The sequence below is a fragment of the Aspergillus homomorphus genome (genome assembly GCF_003184865.1).
Source record: "Aspergillus homomorphus CBS 101889 unplaced genomic scaffold BO97scaffold_35, whole genome shotgun sequence".
Classification (NCBI taxonomy): domain Eukaryota; kingdom Fungi; phylum Ascomycota; class Eurotiomycetes; order Eurotiales; family Aspergillaceae; genus Aspergillus; species Aspergillus homomorphus.
In genome coordinates, this window is record NW_020291921.1 from 169,313 (window position 1) to 194,740 (window position 25,428).

The 25,428-nt window shown below is 53.0% G+C and overlaps 12 protein-coding genes across 12 annotated transcripts; 7 read left to right on the top strand and 5 right to left on the bottom strand.

Moving 5' to 3' along the window:
* Positions 1-10: 10 nt before the first annotated feature.
* BO97DRAFT_395740 (WD40 repeat-like protein) lies at positions 11-2,988 on the top strand (the record flags this gene model as incomplete). Its single annotated transcript, XM_025694048.1, has 3 exons — positions 11-1,090; positions 1,262-1,963; positions 2,252-2,988. Exons 1-3 carry the CDS (start codon positions 70-72, stop codon positions 2,986-2,988), a joined length of 2,460 nt encoding a protein of 819 aa, XP_025548885.1. The 5' UTR covers positions 11-69.
* A 432-nt stretch (positions 2,989-3,420) lies between these two features.
* Positions 3,421-4,107, top strand: BO97DRAFT_457555 (uncharacterized protein; the record flags this gene model as incomplete). The annotated part of the gene is made up of 2 exons (XM_025699208.1): positions 3,421-3,763; positions 3,861-4,107. The coding sequence occupies exons 1-2, from the start codon at positions 3,447-3,449 to the stop codon at positions 4,105-4,107; spliced, it is 564 nt and encodes a 187-aa protein (XP_025548886.1). The 5' UTR covers positions 3,421-3,446.
* Positions 4,108-4,232: 125 nt separating this feature from the next.
* On the bottom strand, positions 4,233-7,335 carry BO97DRAFT_445243 (WD40 repeat and Utp12 domain-containing protein). The gene is made up of 2 exons (XM_025698526.1): positions 6,604-7,335; positions 4,233-6,540 (listed from the first exon to the last, which is right to left on the bottom strand). Exons 1-2 carry the CDS (start codon positions 7,164-7,166, stop codon positions 4,548-4,550), a joined length of 2,556 nt encoding a protein of 851 aa, XP_025548887.1. The 5' UTR covers positions 7,167-7,335; the 3' UTR covers positions 4,233-4,547.
* Positions 7,336-9,974: 2,639 nt separating this feature from the next.
* On the top strand, positions 9,975-12,753 carry BO97DRAFT_159319 (putative transcription regulator BDF1). The gene is made up of 3 exons (XM_025690212.1): positions 9,975-10,180; positions 10,242-12,270; positions 12,328-12,753. The coding sequence occupies exons 1-3, from the start codon at positions 10,074-10,076 to the stop codon at positions 12,670-12,672; spliced, it is 2,481 nt and encodes an 826-aa protein (XP_025548888.1). The 5' UTR covers positions 9,975-10,073; the 3' UTR covers positions 12,673-12,753.
* A 654-nt stretch (positions 12,754-13,407) lies between these two features.
* BO97DRAFT_407494 (uncharacterized protein) lies at positions 13,408-13,846 on the top strand. The gene is made up of 2 exons (XM_025695652.1): positions 13,408-13,561; positions 13,646-13,846. The coding sequence occupies exons 1-2, from the start codon at positions 13,418-13,420 to the stop codon at positions 13,760-13,762; spliced, it is 261 nt and encodes an 86-aa protein (XP_025548889.1). The 5' UTR covers positions 13,408-13,417; the 3' UTR covers positions 13,763-13,846.
* A 1,283-nt stretch (positions 13,847-15,129) lies between these two features.
* On the top strand, positions 15,130-15,464 carry dph3 (CSL family zinc fnger-containing protein; the record flags this gene model as incomplete). Its single annotated transcript, XM_025697181.1, has 2 exons — positions 15,130-15,324; positions 15,402-15,464. 2 exons carry the CDS (start codon positions 15,130-15,132, stop codon positions 15,462-15,464), a joined length of 258 nt encoding a protein of 85 aa, XP_025548890.1.
* A 30-nt stretch (positions 15,465-15,494) lies between these two features.
* Positions 15,495-15,917, bottom strand: BO97DRAFT_427159 (uncharacterized protein; the record flags this gene model as incomplete). The annotated part of the gene is made up of 1 exon (XM_025697182.1): positions 15,495-15,917. The coding sequence occupies one exon, from the start codon at positions 15,915-15,917 to the stop codon at positions 15,495-15,497; it is 423 nt and encodes a 140-aa protein (XP_025548891.1).
* Positions 15,918-16,058: 141 nt separating this feature from the next.
* Positions 16,059-17,152, bottom strand: BO97DRAFT_479802 (frataxin family protein). Its single transcript, XM_025700714.1, has 2 exons — positions 16,652-17,152; positions 16,059-16,532 (listed from the first exon to the last, which is right to left on the bottom strand). Exons 1-2 carry the CDS (start codon positions 17,039-17,041, stop codon positions 16,260-16,262), a joined length of 663 nt encoding a protein of 220 aa, XP_025548892.1. The 5' UTR covers positions 17,042-17,152; the 3' UTR covers positions 16,059-16,259.
* A 121-nt stretch (positions 17,153-17,273) lies between these two features.
* On the top strand, positions 17,274-19,041 carry BO97DRAFT_407497 (uncharacterized protein). Its single transcript, XM_025695653.1, has one exon. It carries the CDS (start codon positions 17,524-17,526, stop codon positions 18,724-18,726), a length of 1,203 nt encoding a protein of 400 aa, XP_025548893.1. The 5' UTR covers positions 17,274-17,523; the 3' UTR covers positions 18,727-19,041.
* Positions 19,042-19,104: 63 nt separating this feature from the next.
* Positions 19,105-21,384, bottom strand: BO97DRAFT_445249 (SNARE-binding exocyst subunit SEC6; the record flags this gene model as incomplete). Its single annotated transcript, XM_025698527.1, has 1 exon — positions 19,105-21,384. One exon carries the CDS (start codon positions 21,382-21,384, stop codon positions 19,105-19,107), a length of 2,280 nt encoding a protein of 759 aa, XP_025548894.1.
* Positions 21,385-22,245: 861 nt separating this feature from the next.
* Positions 22,246-22,530, top strand: BO97DRAFT_351056 (mitochondrial 54S ribosomal protein uL30m; the record flags this gene model as incomplete). The annotated part of the gene is made up of 1 exon (XM_025691967.1): positions 22,246-22,530. One exon carries the CDS (start codon positions 22,246-22,248, stop codon positions 22,528-22,530), a length of 285 nt encoding a protein of 94 aa, XP_025548895.1.
* A 654-nt stretch (positions 22,531-23,184) lies between these two features.
* BO97DRAFT_407499 (sphinganine-1-phosphate aldolase DPL1) lies at positions 23,185-25,422 on the bottom strand. Its single transcript, XM_025695654.1, has 4 exons — positions 25,263-25,422; positions 24,658-25,135; positions 24,469-24,602; positions 23,185-24,410 (listed from the first exon to the last, which is right to left on the bottom strand). The coding sequence occupies exons 1-4, from the start codon at positions 25,355-25,357 to the stop codon at positions 23,399-23,401; spliced, it is 1,719 nt and encodes a 572-aa protein (XP_025548896.1). The 5' UTR covers positions 25,358-25,422; the 3' UTR covers positions 23,185-23,398.
* Between the last annotated feature and the right edge of the window lie 6 nt (positions 25,423-25,428).

Below are 25,428 nucleotides of genomic sequence, written 5' to 3' on the forward strand. Positions count from 1 at the left end.
TTATACAATCGGGCTTTATCTGCGCCACTTCAAAGTGCTTATAGTCCCAGAGTTGAGGCAGAGAGAGCGATGACATCAAGCACTCGCTCGTCGCGAAGCTCAATGCTGGCAGCCTCTGCTGCCCGTTCAGATCCTTCTCTACCCATTATTTCAACCAGCAAGGGTGGGCGAGTACTATCATCTCACTTGCGTGCGAGTGCCCCATCACTGTTGGAGCCTGTCACTCATTCCCAACTCAACATACATACTCCTCCACCAGGGTCAAAGAAATCGCAAGATGGCAAGGGTGTTCCTTACTCTCCACTCAAACCCACAAGCAGACGATCATCCGCCCCCGCTGCCAACGTTTTGAGGGCACCAGAGCAGGGTGTGTCTGCGTCAATACCAGCGCCAAAGAAGAGGACTCAAGCCAAGGTTAGACTCCCTGTACACTACAAGTCGCCTGACTGGAATGCGAGGAGTGTGGTCCCTGATCGGTATATCCCTGCCCGAGAGTCCAATTGCGCACCCACAACACCATTCCATATTGTCAAAAAGCCGCGAGAGCTATCTCCAGAGGAGAAGCTGCTGCGTCGACGACCACCTAGAGATGATCCATTCATGCCGTCACACTTGCCAAGGTCTTTCAGTGGTCCCAAGGTAGCGTCCAATCGCATCTGCAGCACTCACTACCGCCCGCACCTTGTCACCGAGCCTGTTTATACCGGAAGTGACTCCTCTCGTGAGTTGAGAGACCTGTCGAGGCAAATCAGTAATGGGGCTGTATGGAACGTTGGAGGAAGTTCTGCCGCATTGGGTCGAGCATCCATGACGGTTCCTCGTGGCTCGGGTACCCATTTCGCCAGCGGCACGACTGCTCCCATGTTTACCGCTAAATTCTTGCCCCAGACCGCGGCGAACGAGGAACGAGAGAAACACAAATCCAGGGTAGCTCTTGCTCTGGACTTCGACCCAGCAACAAGACTTGTTAGAAGCAGTAGACCTTGGTCCCTCTCCCGCGAGTTGCCATGCCCAAAGTCTTCGGACTGCGAGAGGTTTTCGCCCTTCGTGTGGAAGGACAACGCATGGAAGCGGAATGGAAGAGACCTGTGTAAGTTCAAGCCCTATCCGGATTCACGAGGTCAACCAGACGAATGTCATACTTTGCATGGTTATGGCATCTAGCTTGTAAAGATGTTGCGTTATCTTGCGTCTCTCTTTCAGTCCCTACAAGCCGCTCAGGGTGTGAGGACATATCACTGATAATTTGAACCACTGTCAGGGACTCCCATATCGAGGCCAACTAAGCGAGTAGTCCCGAATCGTCCGTTCCGTATCCTCGACGCACCTCTCCTTCGCGATGATTTCTACTGCTCCACACTGGCGTATTCATCCACCTCCGGTATTCTCGCTGTTGGTTTGGGCCATCGCGTTTATTTATGGTCCGAAGACTTTGGGGTGCAGCATCCTCCCCTTAGCGACCAGCACCCCTCGAATTATGTGACGTCGTTGGCATTCTCTTCTGAGAATGGCGGCAGAAGCATACTGGCTGTTGCAAGACAGTCGGGAATGTTATGTCTGTGGAGTGTCTTCGATGCCGAGGTCCGATTTGAGATTAGCCACCCCGAGAGTATCACTTGCGTGGCCTTCAAGCAGACGAAGTCTCGCAGATTGTCTGAGAGAATCCGTAATATGGAAGTCGATGTCGAAGATCTGGCTGTGGGGGATGATCTAGGGAACATATGGTATTACTCTGTGGAGTGGCCCGACGATGCCATATGGGATCGATATGACTGGAGCGGAGCCATGACCTTGCTCGCCAAAATCGCTGCTCACACTCAGCAAATCTGTGGCATAGCCTGGTCTCCAGATGGCTCATTCCTTGCAACAGGTGGTAACGACAACTTCTGCCTGCTTTTTGAGCTCCAGACCATTCTTCCTCCGCGCGAACTCAATCTCTCGGTTCGAAGTTATTCGTCATATCGTTCATCCCATCATTCATCGCACCATCATTCATCGCATCATCATTCATCGCATCATCATTCATCGCACCATTCATTACGTCGTTCGGACCCGTCAAGAGGCACAGAGGGCACTGACACGTTCCCTTATCATACCACGGAGGCTGGCAGGCGCCATCATCGAAGGCGCAGTCTCATCGGCAACCTGCTTCCGCCCTGGGCGTTATCATATGTAAGACCTTTTACCACGTCTCTTCTCAACCATACAGGATCCTTGATCACAGGTGGTGAAAAAACAATCATGGTTCCAGCCAATCGCCAAAAGCATAGATTGATCCATGGGGCGGCGGTGAAAGCGATTGCATTCGCCCCTTGGCAGCCATCCCTGCTGGCCACCGGTGGAGGATCGAATGACCGGACCATTCACTTCTTCCACGCCCCAACAGGTGCATGCTTGGCCACAATTCATGTCTATGCACAGGTGACAAGCTTGATATGGAGCAAGACCAGACGGGAGATTGTGGCTACATTCGGGTTTGCACAGCCAGAGCACCCCTATCGGATCGCCGTTTTTGCTTGGCCGACTTGTGAGCGGATTGCGGCAATCCCCTGGGGCCCGCATGGCAGTAGCTGGGATAGCGCAGATAATGACCTCGTGGTCGATTGCGGACGGGCGCTCTGCGCTGTTAGTTATCCTGGACGACCCCATACCTTGGGATATCGAGCATCAGACGAGACCGTGGACGAGACCGTGTCGAGCACAGCAAATCAGGACCGCTTAGCGGGACAAAGTCGATATCAACCGGGCAAACGTCGTATGAGTCGTGCCTTTGTACGTCCGCGCGCTAAGGAGGGAGGCTTATGGTGCTCGCGCACAATGCATGAAGGGTGCATTATTGTGGCCTCCAGCGATCAGAGCGTCAAATTCCATGAGGTGTGGAGTGGAACTAAACAAAGCACTGCTGCAGTGGCGGGCTCTTTTGGTGGCAGTGGCATCCTCGAGGGCCTGGAAGGCCTTGAGAAGCCGGGGAAGGAAATCATTCGGTGACGTCAGCGATCCTGATCCTAAGTGCGACGAAGGTCGTGATGCCTGCGTAGGTGCGTATTATTATGGCAGTCAATTAATTCTTAGAGTACGATTCATCATCTTTAAAGGAGTCTTCTTGACATGCATACGAAGGTTTGTGCGTCGCCGCATCGCATCGAGAGTCCTGTCTATGGAATCGGACCGGGCCGACGATCCTTGCTGCATGGGTTTTGTACATACATCAATAGCGCGTCTGGACTGACTCAAGCTTTGTTTATCTCAAGCTTGCATTCCGAAATCAACCGTGATCAATAGACTGCTTGGAACCCACTAAGTGGAGGACTTAATGTGAACCCGTCCCCGGTGGCACGGATCTCGAGCAAAGTTCTTTATATATGTAGTATCGCAGCCTGCAATTGTACATACAACAACATCAGTATCATTCCCCATCAAGTCTTGGTCTGCAGCAACTTCCAACAATGGGCGCAATCACCACTTTCCTCACTTCAATTTTACTCACCACCACCACTATCACCACGACTACCGCCATCGCAACACAAAACACCACGACCACGACCACAACCTTCCCCAACACCCTAAACATCACGACCCTGACCGCGCACAACAACCACTCCGTCCTCGAATGCTGGGCCCTCCAACCAGGCTACGCCCAGACGACCGAACCCGGAGTCGCAGGCAACGCCATTCTGAACCTCGGGCCCATCGCCAACAACGCATCCAACATCCTCATCCCGCCTAGCTACGACGGCGGCCAGCACAATGCCCCTGCCCTTCAGTATGGTCCTTGCCCCAATAGATCCCCAAACAACACTCCCCCCCCCCGATCCGTGTAACTCACGTGTAGTCCACTTTACTGATAGGCAGGAAACCAGATGGGTGATATTCCTGTCCGGCCTCGCGCACATCACGCTCCCGCACTCAGACGACGAGGCGTGGGTGTCCGGCGGCAAGGATGGGATGATCCTTGCGCTGGATACGGAGGATGTGAGTACTGACGGGCATGCTACGACTTATCCGTCTGGGGAGGTTACTTTTGCAGTGGAGGTGCCGTTGCGGGAGGTACCTGGACATACGGTGTTGCATGCTGGGGCTTGTGGGGTGGGGGAGATGGGGGTTTAGTTTGTAGTCTACATGTGTAGGCTTGGAAGAAGGGTAAGGTTAAGCTTGGGCAATGAGGGTGGGGTTGAGGGTGAGGATGAAGATGAAGATTGATATATTCACACCCCTCCTTGATTCTAACATGTGGCATAAGAGGGAAAGGAACCTGAACCTGAACCCAGTAGAAAGAAAATAAATAGATTCCAAACAGACAATACAAACATGATCCCTGACTTCGACACTCCCGCTCTCTGTACTTTTTTTGGGTGGGGTTGGAGGCAATAATGAAAACATCCGGGGGGAGAAAGGACACCAACATTTGCTGCTGCTGCTGCCGCTGCTGCTGTGAAGAACGGGGGTATAAAATCTAATGGTTGGGGTGGTGGATGTTGTAGTAGATGGATGACAAGATGAGAGAGAAAAGAAAGAAGAAAAAAAAAGAGAGAATTGTTATCTATCGCCTATCTTTTTCCTGCCTTCTTTCCCTTGCCTCGCCCGCCGCCACCACCGCCGTTCAGCCGAGCCTTCTTGGAAGGTGGAGGCTGGGGAGCAGCAATAGCCTCGTTCTCAGAATCGTCCTCGTCTTCCGTGTCGGCGATGAAGTCCACCATGGAGCCGACGCTCTCGGCGTCCTCGTCGTCTTCGTCTTCGTCCTCCTCGAGGGACTCCTCCGCGTCCGAGGAGCCGGCGGATTCTTCCGCCTCGACATCGAGAATGTTCTCGTCCTCATCGTCCTCTTCTTCGCTGCCCTCTTCTTCGTCCTCAGACGAGTCTCCACCGTAGTGCACGCCGTTCATCATCGACTCTTCCTCATCGTAGGCCTGATCACGTATCGACTTGGTGCGGGGGGTGACGGTGTCCTTGTTCGCCTCGGCATCGCTGTCATCGTATTCGTCCTCCTGTCCCTCCACGTAGATGATGTTCTCCTCATCTTCGCTGTCCATGGCTTCTTCGCCGTTATGGATCGACCGTCTCAAACCGAGCTGGGCATCCAACATATCCAGCTTGCCCTTCAGCAAAAGCAACGAGGGAAGGCTGGAGGAACGCTGCTCCATGACCTTGAAGAGGGTCGACATCCGCTTCAGAAGCTCTGGCTTACCCGCAAGAGCTCCACCGTGCGCAACACAGGTCCATTGCACCCAGATAAGAAGGTGGCCGTAGCGGCCAGGACGGCCGGAGAGACGCTCTGCGAGTTTCTGGAGGAGAGTGGCTGCCAGGGAAGAGTCGAGGCGCTGAATAGTGGTACGAATGATGGACTGATCGCCGGTGTGGAAGCATGACTCGAGCATAGCGTTGTCATTCGTCTTGAGAGACTGGGTGAGGACGGTGGACAATGACACGCCCGAAGGGATTTGCTGGATCGCGGCGTTCGGCTTTCCGGGAATCAGGGAACCCATATGCACATCGTCCTCGAGCTCGGCTTCGACGTCAACGATTTCCTGGTTGGCGCGCACAAGCTCACCGAAAGACGGTTCGCCAGTTTCGTCTTCCTCCTCCTCCTCCTCGGAGCCCGACTCCTGCCCGTTACCCATTTCAACATCGCTATCCTCCTCCGTCTTTTGCAGCTGCTTCGAAGGCTTTTCATCTTCGACGTCAGAGTCAGACTCTTCTTCGCTTTCGGCCACAGAATCGCGATCTTCTTTAGAATCTTGCATCTCGACGTCATCTTCGATCATGTTGCCTTGCTCTACCATGGCCCTGGATTGATCAACATCGAGTTCTCTGGCGCCTCTTGCCTGGCTCGTGGTCACATTCCCCAGAACTCCGCCGGTCTTGGTTCTAGGAATGGTCCTGGTACCGGTGAACAGAACTTCGTCGGTCTCTTCATTGAGCCATTGGATCCGCTCAAAGACAGGAACAACACCACCGTCAGCCCAGACAACAACCAGTTCAGGACCCTGGAAGGTCGCTGCCACCACCGACACAAGAGCCTGGGAAGAAGCGGACATGGTAACCTTGATCGATGCCTCCGCTCTTCTGATAGCCTGTTTCGATCGGGCCTTGAGGCTAGCGGCACCCTTAGCTGAAGTCTGCTCGACGGGGGTGACGAATGGCCGGGTGAAGAGTTCAATCGTGCCGTCCTCAGTAACGGTAGCGAGGACTTGCTTCTCTGCCGGCAGAGCATCGCCCTTCCTCTCGACACCAGTATACAGCGCTAGGGAGCTCACTCCCTGCTCAGCCACGAGGTTCATGGCAAGCCTCTGTTTCTCAATATCGAAGACGTTGATGTATCGATCACTATCTGATGCCAGGAATAGGCCTGTAGCCGCAGACTCTGTGGAAGAGGTGAATATTTGTCTGACTGGGTTACGCATAGCATCGAACGAGATGGGGGCGTCATCATTCTCCACGCTAACGATGTAGGGGGTTTGGGAGGCGCAGATGACATGAGGATTGGAAGGAAGCGGGCGCGAGAGTGTGTTATATGTCGATGTAGAGGGTAGATGAATGACCCTAGCCGCGATTGTTAGCAAAATTATGCGATGAAGAGAGACAAGTATAGATGGATGGATTTACCTCGTCTTCTGTCCAGTGCGGAGGTCCCACTGCACTAGCTTGTTATCTCCACCAATACTCCAACCCTCTTGACCGGGTCGACTGGACGTGAATTTGAAATCCTTGATTCCTTTCTCATGTCCGTCTGCAAGTGTACCGACAATCTTATCCTCCGCGGGTGAGTACATCCGAATTTCGGAAGAGTTGGTTCCAAACGCAACGACGACATCTCCCTGATCAAAGTCACCATTGATATCAGAATTTCTCTTTCTCCTCTTCTTTGACTGCTGATCCTTGTCCTTCTGGCGACCGGCGAAGTAGCCCCAGTCTAGTGATGTGATAGTCTCTTTGGGTCCCAGGACATGTTCGCACTGTAACCGTCCTGTGTTCGTATCGTGAATGCGGAGATGCTGGGCACCGAGACCTTGAATGACCGATGCGAAAAGCGCCAATTGATATTCCGACGGAGCGAAAGAAGCCTTCAGGATAGAAGACTGGTTCCCGACATGTGTCAATCCAGCTACCGCGGGCGACGCAGCGGAGGAAGTTTTCGTAGCGGCCGGGCGAGTCGCTTTCTTGCCCATTTTGGATGGACTCTGCGGGTGAGATCAAGGCGATAGACGCAGATGTACTCGTGTCGCAAAGGAGATTGCAAAAAACAGTAAGAAGCCTGACCCCGCTGCAAATTTGAGCGACAACCTCTTGACTCTTGAAACAGTGTTGTGCTGGTCGACCGTCGCCGTCTTTCTGGACCCGAGTTGAGGTTGCTGAGGAGGAAAAAAAAGTTCTGTAGAGATACGCTTGGCCTGTTGCGGTTTAGCCGCCCGTGAGCCTGAGTTCCGCTCCGGGTGTCTTATCTAATCCTCCGCTACAGCCAAGCACGACCCTCCCTCACTCCCTGCATCGCTAGGAGTAGTTAGTTGCCGGTAACTTCTTCCTCCGAGCTACTCTCTCCCCTGGGGAGCTTCCCAAGCAGAAAGAAATCGTTGGAACACTGACACTTCGAGACTTGCATTTCATTGGCAACGATCTTTTGATCTCTTGATCTCTTGCAACGCCTCCGATTATACGACGGAGTCACAACAGCCTCAAATCGCAGTCAACGTGCTGAAGCGCGAGGTTCAAAGGCTTCTGGAGGACAAAACAGGAGGACTGACAGGCAATGACCACCTCGATTTTATTTTCGCCTTCACTTTCCAGCATTTTCAACGATATGAGGAAGGCCGACTTCTATTCATTGTTCCCCTCTTAGCTCCCTGTGATTACAGTCGGGATCACTCGCGCTGTCAGGGCTGTGGCTCCGGGTATACCTGCCGACAAACAGCTAATTAAATTCGCCTTGGCTATAGCAACACTGAATGTGCCACATGGCTCAAGTCTTTGGTCCACCCAAGGATAAGAATTTTAGCTCAACAAGACAAGAACATCCGACCTGATGAATCGCAAATTGATCCCGTCCCCAATCGAAACGAGGCGCCAGAGTTTCTGAACGGCTGCCTGGACGAGTCATCCCGCCGAGCGACAAGGGATAGTTATGTGTCATACTCATCGAAACCCATGACCTGAGGGCGTAATGCCCTCTCTGTGAGATCGCGCCCTCTGATTTGATGACAATGGCGGGGACTTCTACGAGTCTCTCCTCTACACGACCTACACGCACTCTTTCCAACGCATCGATCGATGCGAGTTCTCGTGACTAATCCGTTAAATCCGTTGAATGCTCGGAATCGGCCATTCGGAGATTTGATTTGCAACGGCCCAAGGGGTCGGTTACATCAGCATTCGGACTAGACCGGATGCGATGTAAGGGAGGGCTCAGGGCCAAACCCTGGGGTTACACCAAGTCAGCAGACCAACACATCCTGGTCTCGGGCGGCCAGCAGGTAAGCTTCCCATCAGCCTGGAGATCCATGATGCATCATCCTCTTATCCTGCTGAATGCCTAACACATTTTCATCGGGTATGTCATATCTGATTTCATTTGGCCCAAGATACCACAGTGATGTATCTGGTCGATAGAGTCACAAGGTGCAGATCAGTAGTCTCACCGATTAGTGATCTGGATTGCATTGATAGTATCCTTTTGAGTGTGTTTTGATCCAACACTCACCGAGGGGACAACATCGTTTTTTTTTCTTTTTTTTTTTTTTTTTCTTGCTTTTTTTTTTACCCTTACTCTCTGTCTTGGTGACTGTCGAGGATGTTTCCGACAAAGGGACTTTCTGGTACGAAAGGGCCCATCAGCCAGGACTGGATACAAGCAGGAACCAATAGCATGTTGGATTTCGTAGAATGCGTCATCGGATAACCAATGAGGAGGTGTAGAATGGCTTGAACTAGATCAGTTGGGATTAGTGCAGCGGATGGAGTTAGCGGCAGAGAGCGGACGGGCGCGTCGCGGCCGTTCGTACTTAAGGATTCTAGCACCCCCTCCGACTTTCTCTGTCTCTGTTTCTGGAGCTGAGAGCTGAGAGCTGCGCGCCGGTCACGCTTTTTCCCCCTACCTGACCATCACCACCACCACCACCACCACCACACATATTTCTCCCCTCTTTGACCGCCCTCCTCACTCAACCCTCTCTGCTCTTCCCAGGCTGTTGCTGCCCGCATTATCCTCGGTTGCCCCTGGATATTACTCACGCGTCTCTCTCGCGTCGCGCGCTCACCCGTTCGATCCCAGCCACAGCTACTGCAGCTGCTTATTTTATTTGGGGTTATTTTCTTTTTTTTTTTTTTGTTTCTCTTCTATTTTTCCCTGGGATCTTATTTCAATTTTCCCTCCCCCTTTCCCCTTTCACATTATTATTAGCAACGACTTCCGTCCAAGCTTCCGAACCCAATTCTATCCGTCTCCTTCCCCTTCTCTTCACCACCGCGTCGCCAATACCTTTAATTGGCCTCAGGCAACAACAACAACAACAAGGGCACGTGCAAAGTCGCTTGACCGTCGAATTACTCCAGTATTCACTGAGTTTCACTGGTATTCTCTTTGACAGTCATCTCATCTCTCTTCTCATCTCAAATCCCTTCTTCACCCCACTTCTGATATCGTCTTCATTACCTCCGTCTGGCGCCATTGCCTCCCGCTTAGCTAACCCACGCTTGCCGCCCACGTGACCTCTGCATTTACCGCCCGCCGCCTCTTGGCGATATAAGTACTTGCCTTGTCGCATTCTCCACATCTGCGATCCGCGCTAATCTTCCATCCTTTCCTGTATCTGCTGCAACTCCCGTGGCGTCGCATCATCTGGGATTGCTCATTCAACCGGTTTTCCCTTCTGTCATCTGTCATCTAATCAGCTTACTTGCTCGCCCGCTTATCGAATCCATTCATTAGTCTGTGATAGCGCAGAGTGTTACCTATTCAGTTGATTGTTGTTGTCGTCGCTTCCTAAAATCCTCGGGTAACTGAGACTCCCGTCGGAATCGCCGCCTGCTTAGACTTTGTATCTCGATCATCCCAAGGAGGGCTTTCTTCACAGCGACCCCAAATGGCGACGCCGCCTCCGGAGGCCCCCTCTGACTTCAAGAAGGAGGAGAAGCCTCAACTGCCGCCGTCGCCCAATGGAGTCTCGCCCGCTGCCGTCGACCGCGCAAGGTATGTATATTCGCCACTTCGTCTTGTGTTGTTTACGTGTCGTTGCTGACCGCCTTCGCAGTCCGCAAGATGCTGTAGCCAGTGCTAAGCCGGATGCGCCGGTTGATGGTGCAGGAAAACCTTCAGAGGAGATTACCGCCGCTTCCGTGAATGGACATGATGCCGAACAACCTTCCGTTACAAACGGCTTGGCTGCAACCGCTTCTCCACCAAAGTCACCTTCTTTGCCGAGCGCAGACACACCCGCACAGCCAGCCGTCGCGTCCGAAGATAAGAAGCCTTCAAACGTGGATTCAGTTGCGGCTGGTCAGGGAGACAAGCCTTCGGGCAGTAACAGTGCGCCTGTTACTGACAAGGCTCCGGGCTCGGCTGCAGACCCTCTTAGCCCAAAAAACACACAGGCGTCACCGGATACGTCAAAGCCCTCAACTGATACGTCCGATGCCAAAGTGGAGAGCACTACACAATCATCACACAATGCTGGACCTGTGAGGACAGAACTTCCCCACCATCCGTCCAACAGTCCATCCAAGAGCGTTGACCACGAGATGCGCGATGCCCCGGATGTTCCAGTGTCTCCCACTAAAGTCACGAGAGAGCGAGAGTCTGATCATGGTGATGAGCCAGCTGCTAAGCGAACCAAGATTGGTGGTGGAGGCCCATCTGCAACCGATTTCAAGGTTCCCAGCTTGCCTACACCGGCTACTGAAAGCCGCTCCGCCAATTCGAGTAACGGCTACAGTGGGATGACTAAGGTTCAACACAAATTCCTGCTCAAATCGATTCAGAGCCTGAAGCGCATGCATGACTCGCGCTTCTACAGAGAACCCGTGGATCCGATCAAGTTGAATATTCCTCACTATCCGCAGATCATCAAACAACCCATGGATTTAGGCACTATTGAACGCAAACTCAAGTTCAATGAGTATAGAACTGCTCAAGCTGTCATCGATGATTTCAGACTCATGTGTCAGAATTCCCTAACTTTCAATGGTCCCGATCACCCGGTCGCCCAAGAAGGTCAGAAACTCAGAGCAACTTTCGAGAAGCAGATGCACAACCTCCCCAGACCGGATGAGATGGAAGACAAGAAGCCAAAGAAATTCCCTCCCAAGACGTCAGCAGCCCGTCGAGAACCTCGGGCGGCGCCCAGTCCAAGTACAGCACGTGCTACCGGCAGTTCTCCCCAGTCTACCACCTTTGCTCTAGGCCCAGAAGGTCTTCCGCTGATTCGTCGTGACTCTGCTGCGAATGCGGATGGACGTCCCAAGCGTTCGATCCACCCTCCCAAACGTGATCTTCCTTTCTCTGCAAAGCCCAAGAAGAAGAAGTATCAATGGGAGCTGCGTTTTTGCACGGAAGTTTGCGAGGAAATGTATAAGCCCAAACATTTTAACTATGCGGCGCCTTTCTATTATCCTGTGGATCCTGTCGCTCTCAACATCCCCACCTACCACAGTATCATCAAGAAGCCGATGGATCTCTCCACTGTTCAGACCAAGTTGAAGAATAATCAATATGAGAACGCCAAGGAATTTGAACTCGACATGCGCTTGATCTTCAAGAATTGTTTCAAATTCAACATCCCCGGCGATCCCACCTATGTTGCTGGTCAGCGTCTGGAGGAGGTCTTCAATCAAAAATGGGCTCAGAAAACCCGCTACCTTGAGGCCCATGAACCCCACCCTGAGCACCAGAGCGCAGCGGAATCGTCTGAGGAAGAGAGTGAGGAAGAGGCGGAGGAAAGCGACTACGATGCTGAGAAACTCAGTATGCTGCAGAAGCAAATGGAAGAGATGACTCGTCAGATTGAGGCCATCACCCAAAAGAAGAAGAAGACTCCTCCTGGCTCTAAGAAGCTCAGCAAGTCCAAGCCACCCCTGAAGAAGGAGGTCAAGAAGCCTGGAAGTGTCGGCTTGAGCAGCGTCAAAAAGGATAAGAAGAGTGGTACCAAGAGTGCCAAGCCTGAAAAACAGCGCTGGGTCACCTACCAAGAAAAGCAGATCATCTCCAACGGAATCAGTAACCTTCCAGATAAGAAGATGCAGGAAGCGCTCAAGATCATCCAGAGCAACGTCCCAGCTCTCAAGGTATGTTTTCTCCATCGTTTCAATCAATGGCAGTGAAGCTGACTCTTCGTCCAAAAGGGTACGCAAGAGACTGAGATTGAGCTTGATATCGATGAGCTTCCCAACGAGGTTCTACTGATGCTGCTGCGCTTCGTTAAGAAAAATGCGCCTCAAGTGATGGAGCATGAGGATGTTGTGACTCCCACAGTGGCAAGTACTACTACCACTGCCGCCCCAAAGCCGAAGAAGAACAAACCCATGAGCAAGTTCGAGCAGGAGGCGCAGATCAATATGCTCGAAAGCAATCTGTCGCGCTTCTCACAGGGTGGTGCTGGTCGCTCACCTGACCCCGTTCCCTCTGTCGAGGCCAATGAAAGTAGTGATGATTCGGAAGATGATTCTGAGGAGAGCGAGGAGGAGTAAGCGCCTTGTCATGCGGGAAGCCTACCTGTTCATCATGGCGCTTTAGCCGTGGCGTTTACTCATTTCCCTTAAAGCCATTGCTGGTCTCAGGGATCTTTCATCATTGCCACCTTCTGCCCCTGTTTATCCTTCTGACATGTTCTCCATACAATAATGAGCTATCATTTGTTTCTCAAGTCCTTTCTTTTTTTTTTCCCTCTAGCGATCCCTTTGACGTTTGGAGGCTGGTTCGATATCCCTTGGACTCTCCAAATCTGTACATAAGGCGGGTCCGGGGATACGCCAAATGATTCAGATAAATGTCGACCGCGCAGTGCGACAATATTGGAAGATTGAAGACGCTTTGATTGGACAATCGTCGCGTAAGTCTCGAAGCTGGCGAAACGGCCTGTCCCCGAGCAATGGTGATTGGTTTCCAATGAGCCAAGAATGGTGTCTGTGGTGAGGGTACATGTATGATTACGAAAGAAACGTGAAAACGGAAGCGACTGCAAAGCTTTACCTGCTACGCAAAAGACCATAATGGTCCTTGAATGCCTTCTCCCGGTTGTTGTTGTATGTTACTCCATGTAATTTTTGGTAAGGCAGCTTTGACCGGACTGGAAGAACACAACTTAAAGAGTATCGGTCTGACTGCCTGGAACTAGGCGGTGAGCCCAACAATATCTCCGCGGAGGTCTACCCCAGCAGGGTAGATAGATTATCAACACTTTCAATCAACATCCCCCGCCATCGCCGACGAACGATGCTTCCGCCTTGCGATCCAGCTATTCTCGAGAGCAACCCCCAATTCAAACACCTCTATGAACAATTAACAAAAAAATTTCTCAATCCCGATGGCTCGACGCGTGCCAACGATGCGCAGCCGGCCAGAAAGGCGCTTCTGGAAGTATGTCAGGACCGAAACGGTCCGCAGTCAATGTGCGAGATGTTTCAAAGATCTGTTCAATCTGTCTAATACCAGCCTATGCAGGAAATGAAATACTGCCGAACCCGCGATGCGAAGAACAAGATCAAGAAACAAACGTTGCGGCGATTGGCGTTCGACCCCGACAGCGGGCTCCCCGACGACGTAAGGGAGCGTGTCTAGACCCCTGAGCACCGCACCGCAGCAGCGAAACTGACATGAAGAATTTGCTGTGGCAATAGTGTCGAGACTCCGCGGCCATCATCTACCTCTACCTTGAATCCTGCCCCAATTTAATTAACCTTCCTACGGCCGATAACAACGACGAAAACAACAAGAACCAAACCGACCCAGACACCCTCCAACTGCTCGCCCCAGACATCGACCTTTTCTACACCCACCTGCCTGAAGTCGCCGACGTCTTTTCCCGGATCCTCCGTGCCGATCTGCAGGACCTCCGCGCCATCACAGATGCAGGAGCAGATCCATCATCCGCCGCCGCCGCACCAGCCGAACCCCCTCGCACGCGCGCCCGCACGCGCCAGGCAACAACCAGCAGGGCTACTGCACAGCAACAACAACAACAAAGCATGATGCTCTCCGCGCAGCTCGACCAGCGCACCCAGACTCTGCGTCGACAGCAGCTGAGCGAGTTGCCGGCGGCACGGACCCGGATGGCTGCCACAGCAGCCGAGGTGCTGGCGACGCGGGCGGCGGTGCTGGAACAGACGGTGATGCTCCTCGAGCGGGCGAAACATGGAGCGTTGGCGCGGGCGACGAAGGCCAAGACGGAGCATCTGGCGGCGGTGGCGCAGGGGTTGAGTGGGAAGCTCAAGTATGTTCTTACCCTTCGTCCTTTATCGAAACCTTAGAGGAGGTGATGAAGCGATGGCTAACTGTGATACTCTTGCTTTGGGATAGTGTTATGAGGCTGGAGATTTCGGCGACGATCCATACGCCCGAGGTCCTGGCGGCGCTAGGGCGGTATTGGGATCACCTTGAGGAGACTCGTGCGCGCTTGGAAGAAAGGCGCGCGGAGGCATTGGAGGAGTTAGAGCAGTACGGGTTTGTAGAAGAAGAGGAGGAGGGTGAGGATGCGTCCGGAGATACGGTGCGCACTGAGCCCAAATCCATGGAGGAGGTTTTTCGCCGGTATGGAACTTTGCTCCGACAGGTAGAAGAAAAGAGACAAGAGGTACTGCAGACTGATAGTAAGTCGCGGTAGAGTCATGCTCGAAGATATTGTTATGATACCCACGTTGGAGAACGAATTTCACGAAGTATCCTCATCCTTTCCTGCATTAAAATATGAGAAATACCTTTTATCGTGACTACCTTGTAATTAATGATATCGGACCTCAAGCGCAATAGATCTAAGATAACCAATCAGTCACCCCGCAGTCCAGTTTCCAAAGGAGTCACATGACTCAGTCCCGCCAAAACTTTTCCCCCTTCTTTGCGATAAGAAACTAAGATTCCCAAATTCCAAGAAACACCCAAGGGACAAACAAATACTCCACTACTAAACCCACGGACGGGAATTTATCAAAATGGCCGACGACGCGCTCTCCATCTACGACGAAATCGAAATTGAAGACATGACCTTCGACCCCAACCTTCAAATCTACCACTACCCGTGCCCATGTGGCGACCGGTTCGAGATCGCGATCGACGACCTCCGCGACGGCGAGGACATCGCCGTGTGTCCCAGCTGCAGTCTGATGATCCGGGTAATCTTTGACGAGGTGGGTTTCTATTCTACCTACACTTTTTTTTTTCTGGTTGATGTGTAAGGGTGTCCGCTAATTTCGCTTGGTTGCAGGGTGATCTTGTTAAGGATGATGATAAAAATGGGTCTGCTGGGGCGGTTGCTGTGCAGGCTTGAAGAGGTCTCCGTGTATTCAACTCAAGTCGCTCAAGTAGAGGAAGCACTGCTGGGTTGGCTATGTGGGGTTTGCGTGCGCCGAAGATGGATGATTGGTTTCGAGGTTGGTGGGCGCCACTGCGATAACTGGACTTGGGAGTCGGGAATCGGGAATCGACTTTGATTCAAGGTTGGACGGTCTGCCTTCCAGCTGGGGATCAGCTGCGCCGGGCTGGGGATGGCGATGGCTGCGCCGGTCAGAAGACCATGCATGCACCATCTCCGGCTTGTGTATGGGCTGGGCGGAGGCGATACAGCTGGAACGATCGTGCCTTGGCCCTGCGGTCGGATTGCCCGGTTGATCAAAATATGGGCTGTGGTCGCTAAGGCATACACAGCGTGATTAGAGGTGGAACTCAATCGCGCGTACACGACCTGCCACCGCGCCGCGCGCGACTCCGATACGTTAGGCATGGCTTGACCTCAGTACCTCGTCCACCACTTGCAAATCTGGAGCCATATATTGCGCGCGCGGCTAGCCAGTCAGACGTCTACCACTGGCCAGGAAGGAAAGAGTGCTCCTGACTACAAGTTCATGAGCTCGCGCAGCAACCCGACCGTATATTCCACCTCGAACTATATATCATCTAGCAGTTACTCAACAGTTCAAATCCCAACAAAATCCGAGAAATTCTCCTAGCATGGTAATAATCTACATGACTCCTGCCTGTAAACACCCACTCGTAAAATCGTGCTCACTCAAACGCAGCCCACAACCCCATCCTCACCCATAGCCTTCCTGGCCCTGAGCTTAACCTACTGCAGCTCACTGTAGATATCCTTGGGCAAGTTCAACGTCAACTCATGGTTCAAGAGATCGGTCAGATTCGTCCCATCCCGCAGGTAGATCCACTGCCCATTGAAAAACGGCCGGGACTCCTGCTTCTCGTGCATCTGGTCGCCCTCGACCACCCAGTCGAACCGCTTGGGTCCGGAGATAGGCGAGCTCAGCCAGATCTGCTTGTTGGGCGGCTGCTTGTTGAGCACGTATACGCCGACTCCGGGGACGGTGACATTCATGACTCCGGCCTAGATATTCAGAAAAGCACACACAGAGGGCAGATGTTAGCTTGAGCGGGGCCTTCGTATGGAAGCGGTGCAGGTATGGAGAGGAAGAAGATGAACAGTAGGGGAGGTTTCCAACGCACACTATACTCAGCCTCAATCTCGGAGCCCTCCTCTTGTCGGTTTTCCACCTCCTCGACAACGGTGTTCAGGTAGTGCTCAGCGTAGTCGTGGTACTGGCCGTCGGTCAATGGGGATGGCTCCGAGACGTGAGCCGCGGCGCCGGCGACGTTGTGGGACTGCGGGTTCGGGGCCGCGGGGTCGGCGGAATCGGGGAAGATGCCTTTGCGGGTTGCAGGAGAAGAGTGGAAGCTTCGAAGGAGGGAAGAACGGGGGGTGGACGGGGTCGATTGAGAGGGAAGAGAAGCTCTTGCTGCTGCGGGTGAAGCTGCTGCGAGGCGAGCACCGGCGCCGGCGCGGAGAGCTGGACGAGCGACGGCGGCGACAAAGGCCCGGGGAACACGAGAATACATGATTGATGATATTCGGTGGGAATATTTGATGAGAGAACACAGGAGAATAATATGGGGAAAGAGAAAGGTGGGTGAGTGAGTGAGAAGAAGACAGGAAGGATGGGGAAAATGGCAGAATTGGGGAAGGAAAGCGGAGATGATTTCATCACATCATTGATTGATTGATTGATTGATTGATTGATTGACTGATGGATCGATCGGTATCTCTTTTAGGGTGGCACCTCCGAATTTCTTCCTCCGCCCCGTTTTCTTTCTCCTCTATGCGACTTTGTTTTTTTGTTGGTTACCTCGTTCGTTCTTTCTCTCTCTTGCCTATTCCCTCTTTACTTTGGCTTCTTCTTCCTTCTTTTCTTGCGCATCTATGGACTTGGATTTTCGAATTCACTTTCTCAGTTTTGGATGAGACAGTGTTGTTCAGTTCGACAATGCCAACTCACCCACCGTTGTTGACCTCCGCGCATCACCACTAGATAACAGACTAGATGCTCGTCTCCAGGCTTTCGAGGTCTCTCGCCTCGACCAACTCACTCGGCCATGCTCACACAAGACGCCGCTCATTCCATCAGAGCCCTGCGTCGCTCAAATTCGTACCCGCCACACACCTGCTTCTTATACCCGTGGCCGAAAGCCTCACGGCTTTCCAGAAATGGAGCTCGGGGAAAGGAGCATTTGTGTCCCAGGTACAAAAAGGTTCCGCCCTTGACAGCCGCAACTTCCGCGCCGTCGGCACCCTCCATATGACGGTGGCGGCCATGCATCTTACCACCGAAGAGCACGTGCGAGGGGCATGTAAGTTCCTCAAGTCCCTCGACATCGGCGCCATCATGCGCCGGGTTGAACAGGAGATCATCCGACAAGCAGAGGGGTACATCCCCGCCGAGCCCACGTCAGAGGAGAATCCTCGATTTGCGCCTTACCGAGAAATCCGCCATCAGCCGCTCGTAGTCTCCTCATTCGAGTCCGTGGGTGCCCTGCCCTACCCCGACAAGGCCACGACGCTCTTCGCCTTTCCCGTCGATCCGTCCCGGCGTCTACACCTGTTCATGAGATCCGTGCGCCACATGTTCATGCAGGCCGGCTTCTTGAAAAGTGATACCGAGGAGATCTTCACGGTCGACCAGCCCCTGCAGGATCAGTCGAGCGGCAGCTGCAGCCGCAGCCGCAGCCGCATCAGTAGTAGTTCCGCGGTCGAGCAGCCCAGTGAACGCGAATTCAAATGGAGAGCATCAAAGGTCCACGTCACCATCGCAGGTACCAATTATTTCGATGAGTCTGGGCGGATGGTAAGGCGCTATGTTGACGTGCGCGACATCCTTTCGCGGTTCCAAGACTACTATCTCGACGAAGAGAAGACGATACCACGCTGCGAGCGGATGACATTCACAAGTGGGAGTGTCGAATGGGATAATTTCAATACGATTTTGAAAGAAGAGGAGGAGAAGGAACGAGCTGGGCTGGAGGATCGCGACGTGAAGCCGCTGCCAGGGTTACCCTCGGAACCCGAAGCTGGTCCCGGATCTCAGTCGCCAATTCCGGCCAAGCCATTGCCTTTCGTCTGGGCCAGAGACATCCGCCTTGATTCACTGCAATTAGTCACTGCGACTACCGAACCGTGTGATCCGCCAATTCCCAATGTCAGGTCTAATAGGCGTTATCGGGTTATTGCGGAGACAAGTTTACTATAAACAGGATAATAATACCCCCCAAGAGGATTGGCCGCAGAGTAGAGAGTGGATGTTGAGCTTTCCATAAAAAGGCCGGGTTATCTCTCTTCCCTGAGTATGTCGATATACCTACGGAAGACTTGCCTCAGAAGTGGAAGGGCGTACTCGTGTGATCAGTTTAGTGAAGTCTTGCAAGAACGGGCCTTTTCACATTCGAGACATCGAAAATGTTTTCGATGTGACCAATGGTGTAAATACATCGAGGAAAACATAGCATACAGCCCTTTGTATATAGATGCGGATTTATAAGCAACTACCCAAAACCCTTCAGGACGGACGGACACCCAAACGCCACGCTAGAGATAGACACAAAAAGAAGAGACTTGAGACAAAAATAAATCACCGAACTTTACTCATGAGCGTCTCCATGCCGCGTTCGACCGACAGTTCCGCGGCCTTGGCCTTGATGGCACTGATCATGCTCCGCTCGAAATCGTCGCGCGTGCGCACGACGGCCTCGACCCATGAGAGCTGCAGATCCCAGTACTCGGTCTTGAAGCTCTCGTAGACGGCGACCAGCGCGGGGCCCTTTTCAGTCTCGAGCAGGCGCACCAACCAATCGACCAGGCGCCACTTCTGCTTGATGGTGCCGGCGAAGGAGTCCGGGTAGTTCTGGAAGAAGGCGAAGACGGTGAGGACGTCGTCCTTGAACTTGTCGGTGTAGGGGTCGGTGTGGTGGCGGAACTTGACGCCGCGGTTGCGGACGGAGGAGAGGTAGCGGACCAGGAGCTCGTCGGAGAGTTCCTCGACGAGGATGTCGATGAGCGACGGGTGCAGCACAGGCGTGTAGTCGGCCATGTAGTCCTCGAAGGTGGAGGTGATGCGCTTGACGGCGAAGTCGCTGTACCACTTCTGCGTGAAGAAGTCCGAAATGGTGGCGCGGAAGTCGACGGCGAAGATCAGCTCGACGAACTGGTTCAGGCAGTGCGTGCTGAGGTCGACGTAGCCGTCGCGCAGCGCCTCCAGCTCCGGGATCGCCCGCGACGCCATGTACTTGGGGTCCACGATGGTCTCGAAATCGCGCTTGAACCGCGTCAGGTAGCCCAGCTGGCCTGTCTCCTCGTTGTCGTCGATGCAGGCGATTTGGTCGTTCGCGATCGCGATGAGCCAGTCCTGCAGTAGCTGGAGTCCGTCGAGCTGGTCGCCGCCGGGCGCCTTGTACTTCGCACACTCCTCGTCGACGAGGACCTGCCAGGCCGTTTGGCGGCTCTTGAGCACCGCGAACATGGCATCGATGATGCCCTCCACGACGTCTGTTCGCGACGAGGCCCCCGAGGCCATGATCTGCTCGTGCAGCATACGCCACATGTCTGGAAGCGTCTTGGTGCGGAAGCAGCCCTCTGGGTTTGTGTCCAGGGAGTCGGGGATCCGCTCCACGAGATTCTTCTTTTCTGTTTCGGCGATCCGGTTCGTCCAGTCTTCAACAGCGCGGATGATGACGTTCTGCCATTGCCGGATGAGCTCGGGCTCGCGGTCGTCGAGAAGGTTCGGTCGGAGGTCGGACTGTTGCCAGCCCAGCTTGGCCATTTTCTTGTAGTACTTCTCCGTCCAGTGGATAATTGCCAGCAGATTGTCGGCTGGAAGTTCCGAGTCGTTGATCATCTCAATGAAGAGATCATGAATCATGCGATGATACATATTCGTGTAAGTCTTGTAAATCTTCCACTTCTTGGGCATCAGCGGCTGCATACCCTGTTGCACGGTGTACAGGTCGTTGAAGAACCACCGGAAGCTCTTATCGAGATCATCCGGATTCGAAAGAAATTCCTCCTTGGTCTCGTCGAATTGGTTCTGTGCGTAGAACTCGATTGCTTGCAGGAACTTCTCCTTGTAGCCTCTCACCGTCTTGGGGCCCACGTTCATGGACTTGAATCGGTCGGCCAGGTCCTGATGGTCCTTCTGCGCCTCTTGCAACGCACGAACCGTCTCATCATTCTTCTCTTCGTTCATAACCACCACCGCCAACCGAACTACCATGCCGGGGTTGTCCGACTGCACCAGCGGAATGAGATTCATGCAGGCCGTCCCCAGATGATCATCGAACCAGTCGATGACGGAATCGAGCCCCTGGAAGAAATCCCCCAGCGTCTGCTCACTACTGGGGTCCTGCGCCTTGCGTATCTGGTCCATGGCCTCGTCGCGGAAGTCGCGCAGCCGGGAGATGTGCATATGGGCCTTCAGAAGGTTGGGCTGGTTCTCCAGGTCGTCGTCGTCCTCCCGCAGCAGATCCTCGACCACGGCCAGGTCCTCGCTGAAGGTCTCCAGCCCCTTCTTCATCATCAGCGTCGCTTCGAAGTTCCGCTGCACCTTGGCCAGCTTGTCGATCTGGGAGAAATCCTCGACGCTGTTCTGGGATTCCGCGCACAGTTTGTCAATGCCTTGCAGCTCGTCCTTGGTCTTGGACACCTGCCGCTGGCCCTCCGTGAGCGCGTTGATGCTGCGCTGCACGGATTCCAGCTGATCCCGGAGGCCCTCGCGGAGCTGTGCGTCCACCGCGCCTTTCTTCCGCGAATACTCGGCTTTCAGGACGAGGATCTTGTCCAGGTCCTCCGGGTACCGAAGGATATCCTCCAGTCGGGGCATGGCCACCGTGCCATTGCTGTCCTCGCCTCGGGTCATTGTAGTTGTGAGATTTACCGTCGAGGGATGCGATGTGTATTATTGACGCCCGCGTAGAGGTTGGTGGTCATGGAATTGTCGTAATCGGGAAGCCGAGCTTTGAGAGTTGTCGAAAGGTGAAGGTAGGAATATTCGACACTGACGAATTGCAGGATAGCGAGTTTCAGTATAGTATGGAGGAAATAGAAGAACCCAAAATGACCACGAATTTGTACGGTCGGTCGCAAGAAGATCGAGCAATAGGCGAGCTGTATAGAACGAACAAGGTAACCCCTCTTGACACGCGCAGCGCTTTAATTATAGAGGTATCTATGTTAGAGAGTACAATCGTCAGCTTTGAGTCTCCTCTTCGCAAATCTAAGAGCTATAGCAGACTTACCAATTGCTCATCCTCCGAGCCTATCTCACAACAGCTCGAGAAATTCCCTCGTTGTTTCCGCAAAGTGTTCAATAGTAGATAGCTAGCCAACTATCAATGCCTCTCCCCGTAATTCCGCCCGCCAACCGACGCAAGAACAAAGCCACCCCCCGGCAGAAAAACCGTCCCACGTGACACCCCGCCTGGCCGACCGACGGAAATCGGGAATTTTGCGGACGCGGCGATTGCGATGGGAGCAGCAGCAGCACTATTTGTCCCTTCAGACACCGGAGAAAAGAGAATTGGAGCAGGATACTCTACCCGCCTCACCTCCTCGCGACTCCTGAAATCCCATTCCTCAACCGTCCTCAACCGGTGCAATTCCACCCGCCGAATCTACCACCTCTCCCTCTCACGCTACTTTTCAAAAATTCGATAGACCTCCGCTATCCAATTGAGCGTTCCACCTCGAAACACGAAACCAAAGCACAAGCACAATCAAAATGAGCTACTTCCGCATCCAACTCGTCCGCTCGGCAATCGGTCTCCCGCGCCGCACGACCGACGTCCTCAAGGCCCTGGGCCTCAAGAAGCGCATGGCCACCGTTTTCCACGCCGTCTCGCCCTCAGTCGCCGGTCAGATCATGAAGGTCAAGGAGCTGGTCGAGGTCCAGGAGGTCGACAAGCGGTTAACGAAGCAGGAGGTGCACCTGGAGCGCAAGCCCGACCCGGGTTACTACGTTGAGAAGACGGGGGTCGCGGAATTCAAGGAGCTGCGCCGTCGATGAAGAGAGAGAGAGAGAGAGACTGTGTCGTTGGCTTTGCTTCTTCCTCTCTGATTTAGTCTTTCCACTTCTCTCCTTTTTTTTTTTCTTTCTTTCTTTCTCTTCATCGGTTATGCGCAAAAATCTCGGCTTGATTTCTATGCTCTTCGCTTTACGGCTCCTCGACTTTATCATCCCTCTCAGCCTTGAGCTTGTGTTTTGAGGAGAACGCGAGTCAATTCCCATCATCATCAACAAGAACAACAGCATTATTGGATATGCGATCTGGAAGTCGATATAAGGGGATCAATCATGGCAACTACATACCTTCTGGCGATTTCTGCGGTAGGGGTCGAGCTTCACCTTATCACCGGCTGCCGCCGGAAGGATGATCTCTTCGAAGAGAGCTTTCAAATGGCGCCAACTCAACCCAAGGACAACCCTCAACCTTGATCTTGCTGGGGGCGAGAGCTTTTTTTTTCTGTTTACTTTTGCATGAAGCGGTTGTTTTCGGTTCTGGTCAACACACTGGCCTTTATGTACGCGGCTTTCTCGGGGTCGATGTTCGCTTGCATCATAATGTACTTACAGTACATCAGCCCAACTTTTTTGTACTATAGTGTTCTTTTACTGCCATTTTCGATAGAATGGCTCTATTCATGTGAAATCGAATGTGCCTGATACCAAAGAATGTTTGGCCTTCTAATGATAACAATAATGCTCTGTTGCTGGAAGGATAGGAAATATGCAAACGCCGCTCAAAACACCAGAAAACCACAATTCAACTATTTGCAAAAAGAAAAGGCCCTGATCACAAGGGGCCGTGTGCGGACACTTCTCACTTTTCGGGGGTGTATAGACAATGCCAAGCTTCTTAGGCCGGGAAACCCATCTATGCTTTGTACAAGGTGTCGAGGAATCCTTCTGCCAGGCGGCTGACGATGCTCTTATCCGGCATGCTACCAGCCACACCATATAGGGCTGCGGTGTCCCCACGTTTGACAATGTACGACTTGCCCTGGCGCTTCCTCTCCTCGGCCTTCTCCAGTTCCTTTTCAACAACCTCGACCAGGTCGCTGGTAAGCGCATCCACTGCTGACGCTGTGGGGACGGTGAAAGCCACGTGGATAGCAGGCGGCGTCTGAAGAGCATTCAAGTGCCAGCCCTTTGCGGACAGATCATCAGCAACGTCATAGATATCAACGGCATCATTCTTGCTTTCGAAAGCAATAACGCTGACCATGGGCTTTCCAACAATCTCGAGATTCCTCGACAGAATTGAGTGCTCCTTGATCGACGACTCGAACTTCTTCGCTGCGCTGACAATCTCGTGGCAGCTCTTGATGTAGCCAGATTCGCCCACGTTCATCAGACTAGCCCAACAGCCTGCGATCAGCGCACCAGGGCGCGAGCCTGCGACAGACGGCGATGCGTAGACGCCACCAGACCAGTCAGGGTATATAAAGTACTGGTAGCTGCGGTATACCTTGTTGCGATACAGAAGCACAGAGTTACCCTTGGGTGCGAAGCCATACTTGTGAGTATCCACGCTAATACTGGTCACGCCGGGGAGACGGAAATCAAAGCCGCCCTCTTCCTCATACGGAGAGGCAAAGCCCGCTTTCTTGAGGAACGCAACAACAAAGGAGCCCAGGCAGCAATCGACATGGAGGGGGATTTTATACGAGGTGGCCAGTCGAGACAGAGCGGGAATGTCGTCAACGATACCGTGAGGGAAATTAGGCGCAGAACCAACAAGGAGAACGGTGTTCGAGTTAATCAACCGACGGACAGACGGAATATGAACCTTATAGTCAGGTGCTGGGCAAGGAACTCGGTGGAGCTTGATCTTAAAGTAGTTGCAGGCCTTGATGAAGGCAGCGTGGGCAGTGTCAGGAATGATCCTGAGAAAGTATTAACAAATGGACGTGTACAAAAGAAATGCGGATTATCAATACTCACATCTCAGGCTCTGTGACGCCCCGTTCGGTATATGCCTTTTGCCGTGCCGCCAGACAAGCCATAATGATGGACTCTGTTCCGCCACTGGTCGTGACACCTGCGCCATCGGAGGGAGCATTAAACAACTCGAGGACCTGTACAACATATATGAGTTCAACGTTCTGAATAGACCAAAGGAGAGATATATACCATAGCCACAACCTCAGCTTCCATCTTCCGAACACCAGGGAACACATCAGGATGAATGGGATTCGCTACTCCAAACTGGCCGAAAGCTTCAGCTTGAAGCTTCAGGAGATCCTGACCGCCGTGGTATACAGCACCGCTGACTCGGCCATCTTCCCAGCGTGTATGTTCCATGTTCGCCAGGTTGTTCAACTCCGCGCGAATCTGTTCGGCTGACCATCCTTCCTTGGGAAGGGTCAAATACCTAGTGACGCCGGGGCCGCTTGCGACGAGCTTCGATTCTAAGCCTTCGATCGCCGTGGATACTTGCTTGTCAACCTGGCCTTTGACGCCGGGGAATCGCAAAAAGACCGAATAGCAGTAGAGCCGAATAGTGGAGTAGACATTGCGAATGCTGCCGAAAAGACCGTAGCCGCGCAGCGACCGATATGCCTTGCGAACGTAGCGAAGAATGAATAGAATGAAAACAATATTCCGGATACTGTTTTGCATATAATTGCGTTATTAGCGAAATCGGAACCAAGATCAAATTACGCGCCTCATGGGCTGGGGCTCAACCGGGCTGCCACGCGGGGAAACGCAACACGGTGCAGATGTAATGTACTTACACATCCAGTTGCAGAGCGGCCAAGTGCGAGTTGGAAGCCCTGCTGTAGCCAAGCAGCTTGTTTTGCAAGGCAACAGGAAGAACGGACGGTGCCATTATGGATGGTCAATCGATAAGAAGATGGGAGGGAGCCGATTGAGGACAACCTCCGGAAGAATGACGAAGGT

Bases quoted from the DNA above. Each gene is read 5' to 3' on its own strand.
- BO97DRAFT_445243 (XM_025698526.1), bottom strand. From the start codon at position 7,166: ATGGGCAAGAAAGCGACTCGCCCGGCCGCTACGAAAACTTCCTCCGCT. The intron at 6,541-6,603 runs GTAAATCCATCC...AATCGCGGCTAG, and splicing joins CGCACTGGACAGAAGACGAG to GGTCATTCATCTACCCTCTA.
- BO97DRAFT_159319 (XM_025690212.1), top strand. From the start codon at position 10,074: ATGGCGACGCCGCCTCCGGAGGCCCCCTCTGACTTCAAGAAGGAGGAG. The intron at 10,181-10,241 runs GTATGTATATTC...CCGCCTTCGCAG, and splicing joins GCTGCCGTCGACCGCGCAAG to TCCGCAAGATGCTGTAGCCA. The intron at 12,271-12,327 runs GTATGTTTTCTC...TTCGTCCAAAAG, and splicing joins GCAACGTCCCAGCTCTCAAG to GGTACGCAAGAGACTGAGAT.
- BO97DRAFT_407494 (XM_025695652.1), top strand. From the start codon at position 13,418: ATGCTTCCGCCTTGCGATCCAGCTATTCTCGAGAGCAACCCCCAATTC. The intron at 13,562-13,645 runs GTATGTCAGGAC...CAGCCTATGCAG, and splicing joins CCAGAAAGGCGCTTCTGGAA to GAAATGAAATACTGCCGAAC.
- BO97DRAFT_479802 (XM_025700714.1), bottom strand. From the start codon at position 17,041: ATGTATTCTCGTGTTCCCCGGGCCTTTGTCGCCGCCGTCGCTCGTCCA. The intron at 16,533-16,651 runs GTGCGTTGGAAA...CTGAATATCTAG, and splicing joins AGATTGAGGCTGAGTATAGT to GCCGGAGTCATGAATGTCAC.
- BO97DRAFT_407497 (XM_025695653.1), top strand. From the start codon at position 17,524: ATGCTCGTCTCCAGGCTTTCGAGGTCTCTCGCCTCGACCAACTCACTC.
- BO97DRAFT_407499 (XM_025695654.1), bottom strand. From the start codon at position 25,357: ATGGCACCGTCCGTTCTTCCTGTTGCCTTGCAAAACAAGCTGCTTGGC. The intron at 24,603-24,657 runs GTATATATCTCT...TATGTTGTACAG, and splicing joins AAGCTGAGGTTGTGGCTATG to GTCCTCGAGTTGTTTAATGC. The intron at 24,411-24,468 runs GTGAGTATTGAT...ATACTTTCTCAG, and splicing joins GGCGTCACAGAGCCTGAGAT to GATCATTCCTGACACTGCCC.